Here is a 16326-nt window from a genome sequence, read left to right as displayed (position 1 = left end):
AATTGAATTGAACTGAATGATCTTTATTGTCATTATACCTAGGGGTTTGACTTCCTCTCAGGCAATTAAATAAAGCGGTAGATAAAAACAAGACAGTAATAGAATAGAAAAACAGTATTAAATAGATAAGTAGCAGAAAATAAGTTGCAGTTCTTCTTAGAGGACTCACCCAGTGTGGCAACATAAGTAGAGCTCAGGAATAAGAAAGCTGCAATTACTATGACAGTGTTATATTATAGGGCTCCAGTAGCTGGTGGGGAAAAGGAACAGATATGTAAGCAGATTATGGAAGATGTAAAAACAAAAGGATAGATGTATTGGCAAGCTTAAGTTCCCCAATATTAGCTGGGACTGCTTTATAGTCAGAGACTTTGATAGGGCAGAATGTGCTGGGAGGATTTTTTAGTAAAGTATGTAAATATTATAGCCAGCTGATTGAAGTTTCAATGACATGTCATTTTGGGAAGAGCGATGTTATCTCCATAGGTTTTCAGGAAGGCAGGGATTGAGGGGAAAATACTATATTGGAGAAAAAGGCTGATTAGTGTAAGGAAGGAGGTGGGGTGAGTAGATTAGGAGCAACTGTTATTGTGCAAGTCCATATCTGACTTGGGGGATTTATTTAAACTTTAAAAGCTACAATAAGATAAAACAATGACAAGGCAGAATGAAATGTTAAAGCTACCAAAAGAGTGCAAAACATATAAGCTATAGATTGTAAGATCATAACGAGGTAGATTGTGAGGCCAAGAGTCCACACTATCATACAAGAGATCCATTCAAGAATCTGATACAATGGGATAGAAGCTGATCTTGAGCCTGCTTGTATGTGCTTTCAGGCTTTTTTTATCTTCTGCCCAATGGGAAATGCAAAAAGAGAGAATATCCAGGGTGGGGGGGGGGGGGTCTTTGATCATGGTGGTTGCTTAATACGCAGTGAAAAACATAGACTGAGTCCATAAAAGGAGATTGGTTACTACATCCACAACTTTCTGCAGTTTCTTGAGGTCATGTGCAGAGCAGTTTCTCCACCAAGGCATTATGCATTCAGACAGAATGGTTTCTATGATGCATTAATAAAAATTGATCAGAGTCAAAGGAGATATGCCAATTTCTTTAGCTTCCTGAGGAAGTAGATTTTAACCAGGCCAGTCTGAAAAAAAAAAATTATTAAGGAACTACCATCAACAGATCATTTGCAATACCAGAGGACACAATACACTGGACCATTGCAACACCACTATCAAGAATGCCTACCATGCTATTCCACACCCTCACTTCGGGAAGTCTGATCACCTATCTGTACTCCTACTCCCTGAGTATAAGCAGAGACTGAAGACTGCAGCACCAGCAGTGAGGACCAAGAAGGTATGGACAAGGGAAGCACAGGAGTGCCTACAGGACTAGCCTCTATTCAGGGATTCATCTTCAAACCTGGATGAGTATGCTGCAGTAGTTACCAATTTCATTAAAACCTCTGTGGATGAGTGAGTGCCCACAAAGACTTACTGTAGATTCTCAAACCAAAAGCTGTTGTTGAAGCAGGAGGTACATTGTCTGCTGAAGGCTAGATCTGTGGCATTCAAGTCTGGCGACCTAGGCCTGTACCAGAAAATCAGGTATGATTTGCGGACGGCTATTTCAAGGACCAGGAAACAATTTTGAACGAGGTTGGAAGTGACATCAGATGCACGGCAACTCTGGCGGGTCTGCAAGACATTACTTCCCACAAAGCAAAATCCAATAGCATGAATGGCAGCAATGCCTCACTACCAGATGAACTCAACGCCTTCTATGCATGCTTTGAAAGGAAGAACACAACTACAGCTATGAAGATCCCTGATGCACCTGATGACCCTGTGATCTCTGTCTCAGATGCCGATGTTAGGCTTTCTTTAAAGAGAGTGAACCCTTGCAAGGTGGAAGGTCCTGATGGAGTACCTAAAACCTGTGCCAACCAACTAGCAGGAGTATTCAGGGACATTTTCAACCTCTCACAACTACAGGCGGAAGTTCCCACTTGCTTCAAAAAGGCTACAATTATACCAGTGCCTAAGAAGAATAATGTGGGCTGCCTTAATGACTATCCCCTGGTAGCACTCACATCGACAGTGATGAAATGCTTTGAAAGGTTGGTCATGACTAGACTGAACTCCCGCCTCAGCAAGGACCTAGACCCATTGCAATTTGCCTATCACCACATTTGATCAATGGCAGACACAATCTCAACGGCTCTTCACACGGTTTTAGACAACCTGGACAACACAAACACCTACGTCAGGACGCTGTTCATCAACTATAGCTCAGCATTTAATACCATCATTTCCACAATCCTGATTGAGAGGTTGTAGAACCTGGACCTCTGTACCTCCCTCTGCAATTGGATCCTCGACTTCCCACCTGGAAGACCACAATCTGTGCAGATAGGTGATAACATATCCTCTTCGCTGACGATCAACACTGGCACACCTCAGGGATGTGTGCTTAGCCCACTGCTCTACTCTCTATATACACATGACCGTGTGGCTAGGCATAGCTCAAATACCATCTATAAATCTGCTGACGATACAACCATTGTAGTAGAATCTCAGGTGGTGATGAGGGGGTGTACAGGAGTGAGATATGCCAACGAGTGGAGTGGTGCCGCAGCAACAACCTGGCACTCAATGTCAGTAAGATAAAAGAGCTGATTGTGGACTTCAGGAAGGGCAAGACAAAGAAACACATACCAAGCTTCATAGAGGGATCAGAAGTGGAGAGAGTGAGCAGCTTCATGTTCCTGGATGTCAAGATCTCTCAAGATCTAACCTGGTCCCAACGTATAGATGTAGCTATAAAGAAGGCATGCTTTCACGTGCTTCTTCATAAGCTATCATGCAGGGAACCAGGATGGCAATGCTTGGTTGTTGGTAGGTAGGGTTAATACCTGACTTTCAAGAGCACTTGTGAGTTATGTTCCGGCTGGACTTAGCCCTTAAACTGCTGGAGAACAGTACGGAAGGAACAGGTGCTGTTTTCTCCCGGTGGGGATTAGTTTTTAGTTCCAAGTGCTCCTGCCACATTTTGTCACCCTGCAACCTTATCCTTCAATCTCTTTGAATTATGGAGGTCAGCATGTGTATAAATGTCTCTCTCCAGCAGACTTCATCATGATCATCATGACTCCAGTATTTCTACTATTTTTTAATGTTTCTTAATTGTACATATGACTTTTTTGTGTTCTATCACTGAACAGCAGTGAACCATCTGATTGGCCTATCAGAGTTCTCTTTGGGAACTAGTTGACTTGATCAGCATTTCTGATCTGGCTATCGTTCACGATTGCACTTTTAAAAAAAAGGTAAGACAGTGGCTATTAGGAGTTTGAAGAGATCTGGCATGGCAACAAATACACTTGAAAACTTCTATAGTTGTACCATGGAGAGCATTCTGACAGGCTGCATCACTGTCTGGTATGGAGGGGCTACTGCACAGGACAAAAAGAAGCAGAAGGAGGTTGTAATTCTAGTCAGCTCCATCTTGGGTACTAGCCTACAAAGTTTCTAAATGGAAGACAAGATGGCCAAGGACTGGAAAATAGGCAATATGATACTTTGTTCAAAAATATGGTTAATAACCATTTGTCTGTAAATGTAACCTTCAGACTGGGAAAGTTTTCAGAAATACTAGTCAGGGGGAAAATAAGTCACTTGTAGAGGTTTTGTTGATTTTTTAAAAAAGATGTATTTGTTAAAGGCAAATCTTGTTTGTACAGTGGATTCTGGTTAATCGGTCAATCAGGTTAGCTGCTTATTTGGGACAACACTTAAAGAACAAAAATTAAATTGAGAAAATAGCTGGAATTCCCTTCATTTATTTGGGAAACTATGCTGCTTATTTGGGCAAGGGGACTGTTACCAAACAGTTTCTAACTAACATTAGTTGGGTGCATTTGTGGTGGTTAGACACCACACCAGTTAGCCTAACCTCAGGCGTTAGGAAAGTGTTGGAGTCTATTATTAAGGTTGAGGTTCTGGGGCACTTGGAGACTAATGTTAAGATAGGTTAAAGTCAGCATGGCTTCTGTAAAGGGAAATCTTGCCTGACAAATCTGTTAGAGTTCTCTGAGGAAGTAACAGCAGGATGGACAAAGGAGAGGCAGTGGATATCACTTACTTGGGTTTTCAGAAGGCATTTGAAAAGGTGCCACATAAGGCTGTTTAGCAAGATAAAATCATATTGCATTATAGGAAAGATACTGGCATGGGTAGGGGAATGGCTGACAAGCAGGAGGCAGCGAGTGGCAATAAAGGGGATCTTTTCTGGTTGGCTGCCAGTGGTTTTCCTCAGGGGTCAGTATTGGGATCACTACTTTTCACATTGTTTGTCAATTATTTAGATAATGGAATTGATGGCTTTGTGGCAAAGTTTGTGGATGATACAAAGAAAGGTGGAGGGGTAGGGGTATGCGATCGCAATAGGATTTAAGACAGATTGGAAGAATGAGCAAAAAAGTGGCAGATGGAATACAGTGTTGGGAAATGTATGATATGCATTTTGGTAAAAAGAACAATAGTGCAGGCTATTATCTAAATGGGCAGAAAATTCAAACATCAGAGGTGCAGAGGGACTTAGGAGTTCTCGTGCAAGATTCCCAGAAGGTTAATTTACAGGCGAGTCTATAGTAAAGAAGGCAAATGCAATGTTGGCATTTATTTCAAGGGGAATAGAATATAAAAGCAAAGAAATAATGCTGAGGCTTTATAAGACATTAGTCAGGCTGCACTTGGAGTACTGTCAACAGTTTTGGGCCCCATATCTCAGAAAGGATGTGTTGTCATTGGAGAGAGTCCAGAGCAAGTTCACAAGGATGATTACAGGAATGAAAGGGTTAACAAATGAGGAGAGTTTGGCAGCATTGGGCCAGTACTCACTGGAATTTTTAAAAAAGCAGTGAATTTTGTCACTGGTAGTTGGCAAGAAATAAGCAGCAAGACAATGCGGAACAGTTTTGCTCACTTCAGTTTTAAGCATTCAGGCTTGGAGATGCCAGAAACAGCTGGGAACAAAAACGAAATGATTTCACTACTTCAACAAGTTGGGAACTATGAAGAATTTGAAGGTATCAGCAATCATCTTGAATATTACATTGAAAAATGAAGATTTGGAAGATGCAATCATCTAAAGAGTTGTATGAAGTTAGTCCATTATCTGCACTAGGTGTCTGCTCTGAGCTTGTTCATTTACAGTCAATCAAAAGAACTCGGCAGATGAATTCCTCCATCGATAACTACCAGGAACTGACAGAGTTTTACAGTACTATAGAGGTATTGGTAGTGTTCTAATTTGTTCTGTATTTCATTTAAATACATCAGTAGTTACTTAGTTAAATGGTAGATTGTCTTTTTTTAAAACCTTCTAACTATTTCCATGAAACTTTGGCTAATTGGGGCAGCGATTTAACTGGACTAAAATGTGTACTGGTCCCAATTAACCAGAATCCATTGTCCCTTCTTAACTGTCATCACTCTACTATTCCCTCAAAAATGCAGAGGATGTTGTTCATGCCAGTTTCCAGAGGGCCTACATAAAACCCCATTTACTAAGGTACAGACACACACATACAATAATCAGTGACAGAAAGGATAAAAATCAAACTAATTCAAGGTCAGAAATCAGTAAGATAAAGCAAGCTATTGTTCTTTATTCTGGTGAATGAGAAGGTGTGAAATTCTCTAGACGCCAATCTTAAAATCTGATACACATTAATTAATCGCTGGTCACCATAAAAACCCAAATTTTGATCCCTGCAGAACAAACTTGGAAGATGTCATTTGACTCCAAAGGGAGAGAAGCTGGAGGAATGGGAAGTGGCAGTAAATGGCAGATAAAATTTAATACAGAAATATGTGAAGTACGTTTTGGCAGAAAGAATGAGAAGAGATGTTATGAATTAAATGGCACAATTCTAAAGTGTGTACAGAAATAAAAGATCTGGGAAATAAGTGGCAGGAGATGTGAGAGTGAAAGCATATGGATTTCTAGGTTTAATACAAAGAGACACAGAACACAAACACAGGCTAGGCACAACTGGAGTACTGCATCTAATTCTGGTCAGCACACTCCTAAAAGGATGTGAAGACCCTGCAAATTTATTAGAATGAGGGTTTACAGCATCAATGTTAAACTGGAGAAACAGGGTTTTTTCCTTTGTGGAGCCGGGTAGGCTGAATGAAGGTATTAGCGAGATAAACACAATGTCAATACAAATATACACTCAGGGCCACCTTATTAGGTACACCAGTAGACTTAGTTAATGCAAATCTCCAAACAGCCACTTATGTGGTAGAAACTCAATGCATAAAAACGTGCAGTCAATCTCTCTATCACTGCTACAGTCAGAAGTTGGCAACTGCTTCAAAAAGGACAATTATAACAGTGCCCAAAAAGAGCAGTGTGAACTGCCTTAACGACTATTGTCCAGTAGCATTCACATCTTATAATTCTGGTCAAGATGATGCCAGCATACAACACTTCGTCGGTCAACATCTTCCAGATAGCTCATGAAAGTGCCTTTTTTTCCCCACTTCTGTTTTTCACCTTGAGTGTGTTTCTGGGACTGTTAGAGCCTGCGATTTACAGTTTGGAGATTTTTTAGAGTGATCCAGGGCTTTGCTGTCTCTGAGAAGTTTCTGGGAAGCGAGTGTACACTCGGACAGCCTCGATGCAAAGAAACTTCGAGACAGGATGTTAGCCAATGTTCAACTCATTTTGTCGGTTAAAGCATTCATTAATCACCAATTAAAGCATCGAGGAAGACTAATACAGAGGCAAATGCAGAAGGGCAAGCAAGAGTTCAGTTCTGACTGCCTTTCTTTTGATTACTGAGCAGCCTATCATTTTGTGGCTCACTGTGGCAGGTGGATAGGTCTGTCTGCCTCGTGTGGTATCCCTCTCTTTTGATGAATGCCAGTGATATTTTAGGATGGCATCGTGGTTCTGCACTTATGGATTGGACCATTGCATTTATGGATTGTGGACTTTTTCAGACTTAGAGTTTTTATATTGTGTTTTTTTATTATGAGTTTGAGTAGATTTGGTTTGTCACTTAACACAATCAAAAACTTGTACAAATTGGCTGCATCACTGTCTGCACAAGATTGAAGTAAGCTGCAGAAAGTTGTAAAATTAGTCAGCTCCATCACAGGTATTAGCTTCTGTAGTATCCAGGACATCTGCAAAGAGCGGTGCCTTAGAAGGGCCGTGTCCATCGTCAGGGAGCCCCACCACCCGGGATGTGCCCTCTTCTCATTGTTAGCATCAGGAAGGAGGTGCAGAAGCCTGAAGGCACACACTCAGCAATTCAGGAACAGTTTCTTCCCCTCTGCCCCCTGATTTCTAAATGGATATTGAACCCATGAACACCACCTCACTACTTTTGCTCTATTTCTGCTTTTGTACTCCTTATTTTATTTTTAAAATATAAATTATATATATAATATATACATACACACACACACACATATATATACATATACACATTGTACTCCTGCCGCAAAGTTAACAAATTTCATGACATATGTCGGCGATATTAAACCTGATCCTGATTGCAATTTTGACATGGTCAGGAGGTTCAGATGTTGTTCATTCTGTTCAAGCATCAGAACGGGGAAGAAATGTGATCTAAGTGAGCCTGACCATGGAATGATTGTCAGTGCCAGGCTTGAGTATCTCAGAATCTCCTGGGATTTTCAAACACAACAGTCTCTAGAGTTTATACAGAGTGGTGTGAAAAACAAAAAAAAAATCCAGTGAGTGGCAGTTCTGTAGATGAAAATGCCTTATTATTGAGAGAGGTGAGAGGAGAGTGGTCAGACTGGTTCAATCTGACAGGAAGGTGACTATGCATTACAACAGTGGTGTGCAGAACAGCATCTCTAGATGCAAAGCACATCGAATCTTGAAGTGGACCATTTACAGCAGCAAAAGAGCACAAATGTACACTCAGTAGCCATAGAAGGTACCTAATCAAGTGGCTGCTGAGTGTAGATATAGTAAACAGAGTGTATCTGCTCCTCTGTACTAATTCAAAAATCAATTGTCACAGATTCAAACAGATAGGCAAAAGACACCGGAAAATACAAAGAAACATCTTCTAATTATAGACACAATGGTGGATATGACCTGCAATTCATTACTGATAAGCATGGTCAAAACAGAATGAATCTGGTTTTTCAAAAGGAATGGAGAGGCACAAGAAGGAAAATAATTTTCAGGTCTATATGGAACGAGTAAGGTAACAGTATTTATTGCAAACCCATCTGGACATGAACTGAATCACTCATTCCAAGCAGTGATAATTCTATGTTTCAATAATATCACAATCCAGAATAAGATACAACTGAAAGTATCATGCAATTTGAGAACTTTAAAAGACTAAGAAATTGGCAGATCTGTCAAAATCTGGAATCAAGACAATTTGGTGAGAAAAATAATGAAACCTGTAAATGTAATAGTAAAATATGATAGAAGGAATATTAATACACATAACAACACACATCAAAGTTACTGGTGAACGCAGCAGGCCAGGCAGCATCTCTAGGAAGAGGTACAGTCGACGTTTCAGGCCGAGACCCTTCGTCAGGACTAACTGAAGGAAGAGTGAGTAAGAGATTTGAAAGTGGGAGGGAGAGGAGGAGATCCAAAATGATAGGAGAAGACAGGAGGGGGAGGGATGGAGCCAAGAGCTGGACAGGTGATTGGCAAAAGGGATACAAGAGGATCATGGGACAGGAGGTCCAGGAAGAAAGACAAGGGGCGGGGGAACCCAGAGGATGGGCAAGGGGAATAGTGAGAGGGACAGAGGGAGAAAAAGGAGAGTGAGAGAAAGAATATGTGTATAAAAATAAATAACAGATGGGGTACGAGGGGGAGGTGGGGCATTACCGGAAGTTAGAGAAGTCAATGTTCATGCCATCAGGTTGGAGGCTACCCAGACGGAATATAAGGTGTTGTTCCTCCAACCTGAGTGTGGCTTCATCTTTACAGTAGATGAGGCCGTGGATAGACATGTCAGAATGGGAATGGGATGTGGAATTAAAATGTGTGGCCACTGGGAGATCCTTCTTTCTCTGGCGGACAGCGTAGGTGGTCAGCAAAGTGGTCTCCCAGTCTGCGTCGGGTCTTGCCAATATATAAAAGTCCACATCGGGAGCACCGGACACAGTATATCACCCCAGCTGACTCACAGGTGAAGTGTCACCTCACCTGAAAGGACTGTTTGGGCCCTGAATGGTGGTAAGGGAGGAAGTGTAAGGGCATGTGTAGTACTTGTTCCGCTTACACGGATAAGTGCCAGGAGGGAGATCAGTGGGGAGGGATGGGGGGGGACGAATGGACAAGGGAGTCGCGTAGGGAGCGATCCCTGCGGAAAGCGGGGCGGGGGCGGGGAGGGAAAGATGTGCTTAGTGGTGGGATCCCGTTGGAGATGGCGGAAGTTACGGAGAATAATATGTTGGACCCGGAGGCTGGTGGGGTGGTAGGTGAGGATCAGGGGAACCCTATTCCTAGTGGGGTGGCGGGAGGATGGAGTGAGAGCAGATGTACGTGAAATGGGGGAAATGCGTTTGAGAGCAGAGTTGATAGTGGAGGAAGGGAAGCCCCTTTCTTTAAAAAAGGAGGACATCTCCCTCGTCCTAGAATGAAAAGCCTCATCCTGAGAGCAGATGCGGCGGAGACGGAGGAATTGCGAGAAGGGGATGGCGTTTTTGCAAGAGACAGGGTGAGTTAATACACATAATATCGTTTCCAAACATTAATGCCAGTTTTCTGACCTGAAAGCAGACTCTGGGCCAATGATTTAATGGAAGAGCTGAACCTATTCTTCGTACAATGCTACGAGACTGGCCATACGGTTTCCTTTGCCGTAGTGATAAGAGCTGTTTAGAAAGCACAGATGTTGGCATGCATAATTGTAAAACAGTTGTTTTAACATCAAGATATAAATAGTATTTGAAAATTTCAAACACAATGACACAACTTCATCAGAAAAAAAAATTTACCTCCTAAAATTATGATATCTTAAGCATGGATTTTAACTGGGGAATACAAAGTAATATACAGTCGGCCTTCCGCATCCGCGGATTCAACCAACCGTGGATCAAAAATACCATACAAGTCTCCCCCGCTATCCAAAAGTAGAGCGTTCCTATGAAACCTTTTGTGAGCCAAACCCAAAAAATAACCTACCAAATCATACCAAATAACACATAAAACCTAAAATAACACTAACATATAGTAAAAGCAGGAATGAGATGCTACTAGCAGAACTAATAATAACCTCGGCAGCTTTGAAGATTCTTTCTCTCTGTGTGTAAATAGTACAAGTGGTGGACGTAGGCAAGTTCAATGCACGCACAATGTCTCTATTTCGTTCACCACGATCGAAACGTTTAATTACGACCAGTTTTATGCTAAGCGTGACACCCTTACGAGCTCTCTTAGGCTTTTCTGATACCTTAGGATACATCTTGCTAACGGATGCACAAAATAAATCGAGATCAAGCACTCTCATTGCTTGGGGTGCATGCTGCCTCTATAACAGCTCGCTGCAAAACAAACACTGAATGCTATTTTTGCTTTTCGTAACACCCTTACGAGCTCTCTTAGGCTTTTATATAGGGGACTTGTGTATCCGCGAATTTTGGTATCCACAGGGAGGTCCTGGAATCAATCCCCCGCGGATACGGAGGACCAACTGTACATTCAGATTTAAAGTTGGTTGAACTATAGTACCTATTTCATATATACAGGGTCAATATCAATTCCCTTCACTCAAATTTAGCAACATTTCAGGACAACATGCTACTCTAGAAAAAGAACTGAGTTCTAGATATGCTTCTTTGATGGGAAACTACTTCACCTTCAGTAAAATAAATGAACAACAAATGGCAATTGTTCTAAAATATGGAAAGTGACATTTATTCAAGACAATTAAACTTTGTGAACTTACTATGTCCGGTGATATTCCAAAGTACTCAAGAACTTCACAAATAACATTTAGTAGAGACATGACATGATTAAAAGCATCCAGCACAGGAGAAGAATATAACTCTGTTCACATTGAGTTAGTCAGGGAACCGATTCAGGAGAAAACTCTATGAAAGAGGAAGAAAATAATTTGTAATTAAATTTTAAGATACAACCAAATTACAAAAAGTCATCTGTAGCATTAATTCTCTGCTTATGAAAAGTATCAAATTAATGATTAGCAGAATTCACTTCTAATTTTGTTTGTTTTTTTAACAAAGATATTTAAGTTATCATAAAACTTTGCTTGACAAACCCTGGAAAAGCACTCAAAATTTATTGAGATTAGCAGATCCACGTCCACAGAGCTGTAGCTGTGTCTGGAGGTACTCACACCAGCTGGGAAGTTGAGGCCTTTACTGAGGTGATCATACCCAAACAGGCTGCAGAGAGATGCTGTATTACTCTATTAAGAAATGAGTGAACAGCACCAATCACTTTATAACGAGTATGAAAAAGGATCTCGTGCTTTCCTGGCATATATGACGAACAAACTCTTCTCAGGTATCGATTCTAACTGACATTTCAATGACAAACTCTGCCATCTTCATCAGGGATGATGCCTCCACATGTCTAGTCTGGTGGAATATATACCCCCGTTGTCCATCCCTCCTGATTGGTTAGTCTTCATCCAATCAGGTTTCCACTATCCCACCTTGTTTACAATCAAATTCTAGTTCTTAGAGTGAGACCTTTTTTGTTAAAATTCTTCTCCTAGTTTTATTTCAATGGCTTCCCTCACCAGCCAAAAGCCATTGGCACAGGACAGTCATTTTGTGCCGTCGAAGTCAATCGTATGGTCATTGCGAATGCATGTTTTGCTACCGCCGATTTCTCCGGGTAACCCAAACAGATAAACCTCCTGTACTCCTTGATACAAGTTTCCACCACGCACCTCATCTGGATCCTGTAAACACCAGTCATCCAGAGTCCATGATTGGATGAGGACTAATCAATCAGGAGGGACGAATGATGGGTATATTTACAACCAGACTAGACTTGCCTAGGCATCATCCCTGATGGAGATGGCAGGGTTTGTCACCGAAACACTGGTTAAAATCGGTACCTGTACCCAGCTGGAAGTCCATGAAGAGTTAATTCTACACTTAAAATGCAATTAAAAACACTCCATAATCAATATTTTTTATATATTCAAACACAGTGAGAAAGTGCACTTCATTATATTTCATTAAATGCTTAACAAAAGTTAGGATAAAAGTTGTTTTATCATATAGCCGCATTTGATAGCAGAGAAAATACAGTAAATGCCCCCCTTTGAAGTTTGAATCTAGCAGTGCCAATTATTGACCATGAAAACAAATTAAATGCTATGCCATTCAGCTCCTTGTCTTCTCTGCTGTTCATGACATTTACCTCAGTACCATTTTTCCTGCACTAATCCCTTATCCCTTGATTCCCTTAAGTATTTAATAAACTTAATGACAATACCTTCAGTCTCCTTAGACAGAGAATTCCAAAGGGTCACTACCCTTTTGGGAAAGTAATTTCTTCTCCTCATTCCTTACATTCTCACTGCTCCACCTGTCTCCTTACACACAACCCTCTCAAGTCATAAAACATAGGCACTTCAGCACAACCATGTCTATGTTGACCATCAAGCATCCATTCAAAGTAATAATTCTAGCACTTGGCTATAACCTTCCTTTGCAGTTCAACTGCTCATCTATTAACTTCTAAAATACTCTGCAAACCTCTGCTTCCACCACCTCCCCAGGCAATGCATTCCAAATTCTAAGCAATCTTTCTTACTATCTTATTCAGCAATCAGGTTCACACCTCAGCCTCCACTGCTCCAAAGAAAATAAACCCACCCTATCCATTCCCTCCTTCCCAAAATACCTCCATTTTCTCTCACCTATCCACCTTCACATCTCATTGAAACACATTGGATACCTATGGAGCTAAACAGGACAAATGCTGAGAAGTGTGTTGAATCATGGGACATGGTCTTAGAACAAGAGTGTGGTCATTTATTATTATATGAAAAATAAACCTCTCTCAAGAAATTCTTTGCAATTCTTTGTCACAGAGAGCTGTGAGTGTATACTTAAGGCTGATATTGATAGATTTCTTAACAATATGGATAAAGGTGGACTTGAGGAATGCCGAATCAACTGGCATCCCATCGAAAGGCAGATTAGGTTCAACAGGCTGAATAGCTTACCCCTGTTCCTAATTCTTATTGATTTAGTTTTCACCCTGTCTTCCCACATTCCCAGCTCCCTTCACTTCCACCTTTCCCATTATCCTTTCTCTCCCCATCCCCAACATCCTAATCCCTTTCCCATTCCTCACTGCCTTGTTTAAAGAAGAGATTAAATGTGGGAAACTATAAACCTCTTTGTACAAGATGCTAGAGTCTGTAATAAAGGAAGACATAGTTTTTTCACATTGAGAAACTTGGTCCTCAATATTTATCACCTATATTAATGACTTGGGGTGAGGCAGGAGCAGGAGGGAGAGAGAGAATACAAGGTATCCAAGTTTGATACCTTGTGAGAGAAAATGACTCGGTGAGAATATTTGGACTCTGCAACAGGATATAGGTAGGTTGAGTAACGAAAATCTGATAAATGGCATTTAATGTAGGAAGTCAAGACATATTGCACTTTGGTAGGAGGGATCAAAAGCCGACAATTATCTAAATAAGAAATATGCAAATGAAGGAATATAGAGGAGTCTATGTCTTTATGCACAACACACTAAAAGTTAACATGCAAGAAGTCATGACCTTATCATAATGCGAATAGAGTTTAGAAATAGAGAAATGTTACTACTTTGTGCAAAGTTTGGTGAGACAATAATGGGAATCTGTTTTGATTTGGTCACTTTATTTACAAAAAAAAAATCAGGAATGAGGATGTACAAAAGAGATACATTAGACCAATTCCTGTGATGAGAGTTATTCTACGTGAGCAATGAGGAGATATTTGGTCCTCAGAAGAACAACGGATAATCTTACTGAAACCAGCGTGCGATAGTGCTGTGGGAGAAGGTGCAGGTGTGTGCAGGGGGCATAAGAACAGGTGTCCCAATAAGTGAATGGGGCACAGGATTAAGGTTTCTAGTGTGATGTAGGGGCAGGAACCACAGCCTTAATGAGTGAAACACACACAGAAATATCATCTACTGAGCCAGATGCCAAACATTGCTGAATCAGAGTTGTACAGCACAGAAACAGCCCCTTCTGCCCAACACATTTATGCCAGCCTTTTTACTCATCTACATTAATCCCATTGGTCTACATTAGGCTCTTAACACCTATATCTTGCCTGTTCAAGTGCCAGTCTCAATACTCCTAAACGTAGTGAATGTGTCTGATTTCACTATAGCATCATGTTTCAGGAATCAATCACTCTGTAAAAACCTACCCTTCATATCCCATCTAAAACTTTTTCTCTGCACCTTAACCTACCCTACACCCTCTTGTTTTCGATTCTCCCATGGGAAAAAGATTCTAACTACATACATGTTGGGGTCATCTACTCTATCCAGTGCTCTAAACGCAGCCTCCTCTATAATGGTGAAACCTGACATAAATTAAGGGACCACTTTGTCAAGCTTTGTCTCCATCCAAAAAAGTGGGATTTCCAAGTGGCCAACCATCTTAATTCCTATCTCCATTCAAGTTCTGTCAATTTGGTCCATTGCCTCCTCTTCTGCCATGATGAGACCACACTTCCACTCAGGTTGGAGGAACAACCTCCTACAATTTTTTCTCAACCCACCATTTCCTCTTCAATTCTCCATTCTGGCCTCTTAACTCTTCTTACCTGCCTATTACCTCCCCTGGTGCCTCTCTTCCCTCCCTATCTCCCATGGTTCACTCTCCTATCAGATTCCTTCTTCTCCAGCCCTTCACCTTTTCCACCTATCACCTCTTAGTTTATCCCCACCCCCACCCTCACCCCCAGGCTTCATTTATCAGCTGCTGAAGGGTCTTGGCCTGAAATGTCCACTGTACCCTTTTCCATTGATACTGCCTGGCCTGCTGAGTTCCTCCAGTAATTTGTGAGGGTTACTTGGATTTCCAGATCTGCAGATTTTCTCTTGCTCACCTATCACCTTCTAGCTTATCGTCCTTCCTCTCCCCCCACCTTCCTTTTCTGGCTTCTTCCCCCTTCCCTCCCAGTCTTGGCCCAAAAAGACCCTTCATTTCCACAGATGCTACCTGACATCCTGTGTTCCACCAGCATTTTGTGTGTGTTGCTTTGGATTTCAAGTACCTACAGAATCTTTCACTTGCTACATTTAAATCTGAAGTCCACTGGAATTAACACAAAAAGAGTATCTCAGATCAGGCAGCATCCATGGAGGGAAATAGTCGATGCTTTGGGTCGTGACCTTTCATCTGGATTCGTCCATTTCTCAGATGCCGACAATTGAGTTCCCCCACACGAGGAATTCTGCAGATGCTGGAAATTCAAGCAACACACATCAAAGTTGCTGGTGAACGCAACAGGCCAGGCAGCATCACTAGGAAGAGGTACAGTCGACGTTTCAGGCCGAGACCCTTCGTCAGGACTAACTGAAGGAAGAGTTAGTAAGAGATTTGAGGTTATTGAGTTCCCCCAGCGCCTTTCTGTATTGCTTCAGATTTCCAGTATACGCAGTCTAATGCGTCTCCAGTGTGCACACTGGAATTTCTTCTCTGAAGAATCCCTTAAATTCTGCACACCAGTGGACGTTGTGGGCATTTAAAGAGAACATGGACGCCGTTTGTAAAAAAAAACTACAATGAGCGCCTTGGGGAACAAGCAGAGAACATGAGCAAGTCCAGCAGGTGGGCTTGGCTTGGGAGCCAGATATCTTACTCCTGATCCGATTTTCGGGGAAACTGGCGTTCCTTCGAAACCCCCATCCTCAACCTACCTTCGCCTCCAGAGTTGGCGTCAGCTCTTCCTCCGAAGAAAATTCAAATTTCGAGCCAGTAACTGAAAGAGAAACCTCGCGTGATCCGTCACTTAAAACGGAGATCTGAAGCGGACCAATGGGGAAGTGAGTTGTTGCGAGGAGGAAGAGGAAGCGCTGTTGCTCGGTTACCAGCCAGGCGTGGGTCAACAGCTCTTTCTTTTAAATGCAGTCGTGGTAATCTGAAAGATTTTGCGTTTCATTTTTTAAATCTTACTTGCTTGCAGTTGTTCCCAGTGCAACGACCAACGATGTGTCCAGTTCTGTCCTTCCTAGAGACAAAAAAAATGGTGAACAGGTATAATCCGGTGAATTACCATCGAATCT

The 16326-nt window shown here is 41.6% G+C and overlaps 1 protein-coding gene across 1 annotated transcript in view; it reads right to left on the bottom strand.

Annotated features, from left to right (window-relative positions):
• mtfr2 (mitochondrial fission regulator 2) overlaps nt 1-16041 on the bottom strand; it is a 30594-nt gene extending 14553 nt beyond the window's left edge. The window contains exons 1-3 of the mRNA XM_072277791.1: nt 15961-16041; nt 10991-11135; nt 9813-9917 (exon numbers count right to left, since the gene is read on the bottom strand). Of these exons, the coding sequence (XP_072133892.1) occupies nt 9813-9917; nt 10991-11050 (165 nt within the window). The 5' untranslated portion in view covers nt 11051-11135; nt 15961-16041. The remainder of the gene's footprint in view (nt 1-9812; nt 9918-10990; nt 11136-15960) is intronic.
• Nucleotides 16042-16326: the final 285 nt, after the last annotated feature.

The sequence above is a fragment of the Mobula birostris genome, chromosome 2 (genome assembly GCF_030028105.1).
Source record: "Mobula birostris isolate sMobBir1 chromosome 2, sMobBir1.hap1, whole genome shotgun sequence".
NCBI lineage: Eukaryota > Metazoa > Chordata > Chondrichthyes > Myliobatiformes > Myliobatidae > Mobula > Mobula birostris.
The sequence above is the reverse complement of the archived record's forward strand: the minus strand, read 5'-3'. Positions and strand labels throughout refer to the sequence as shown.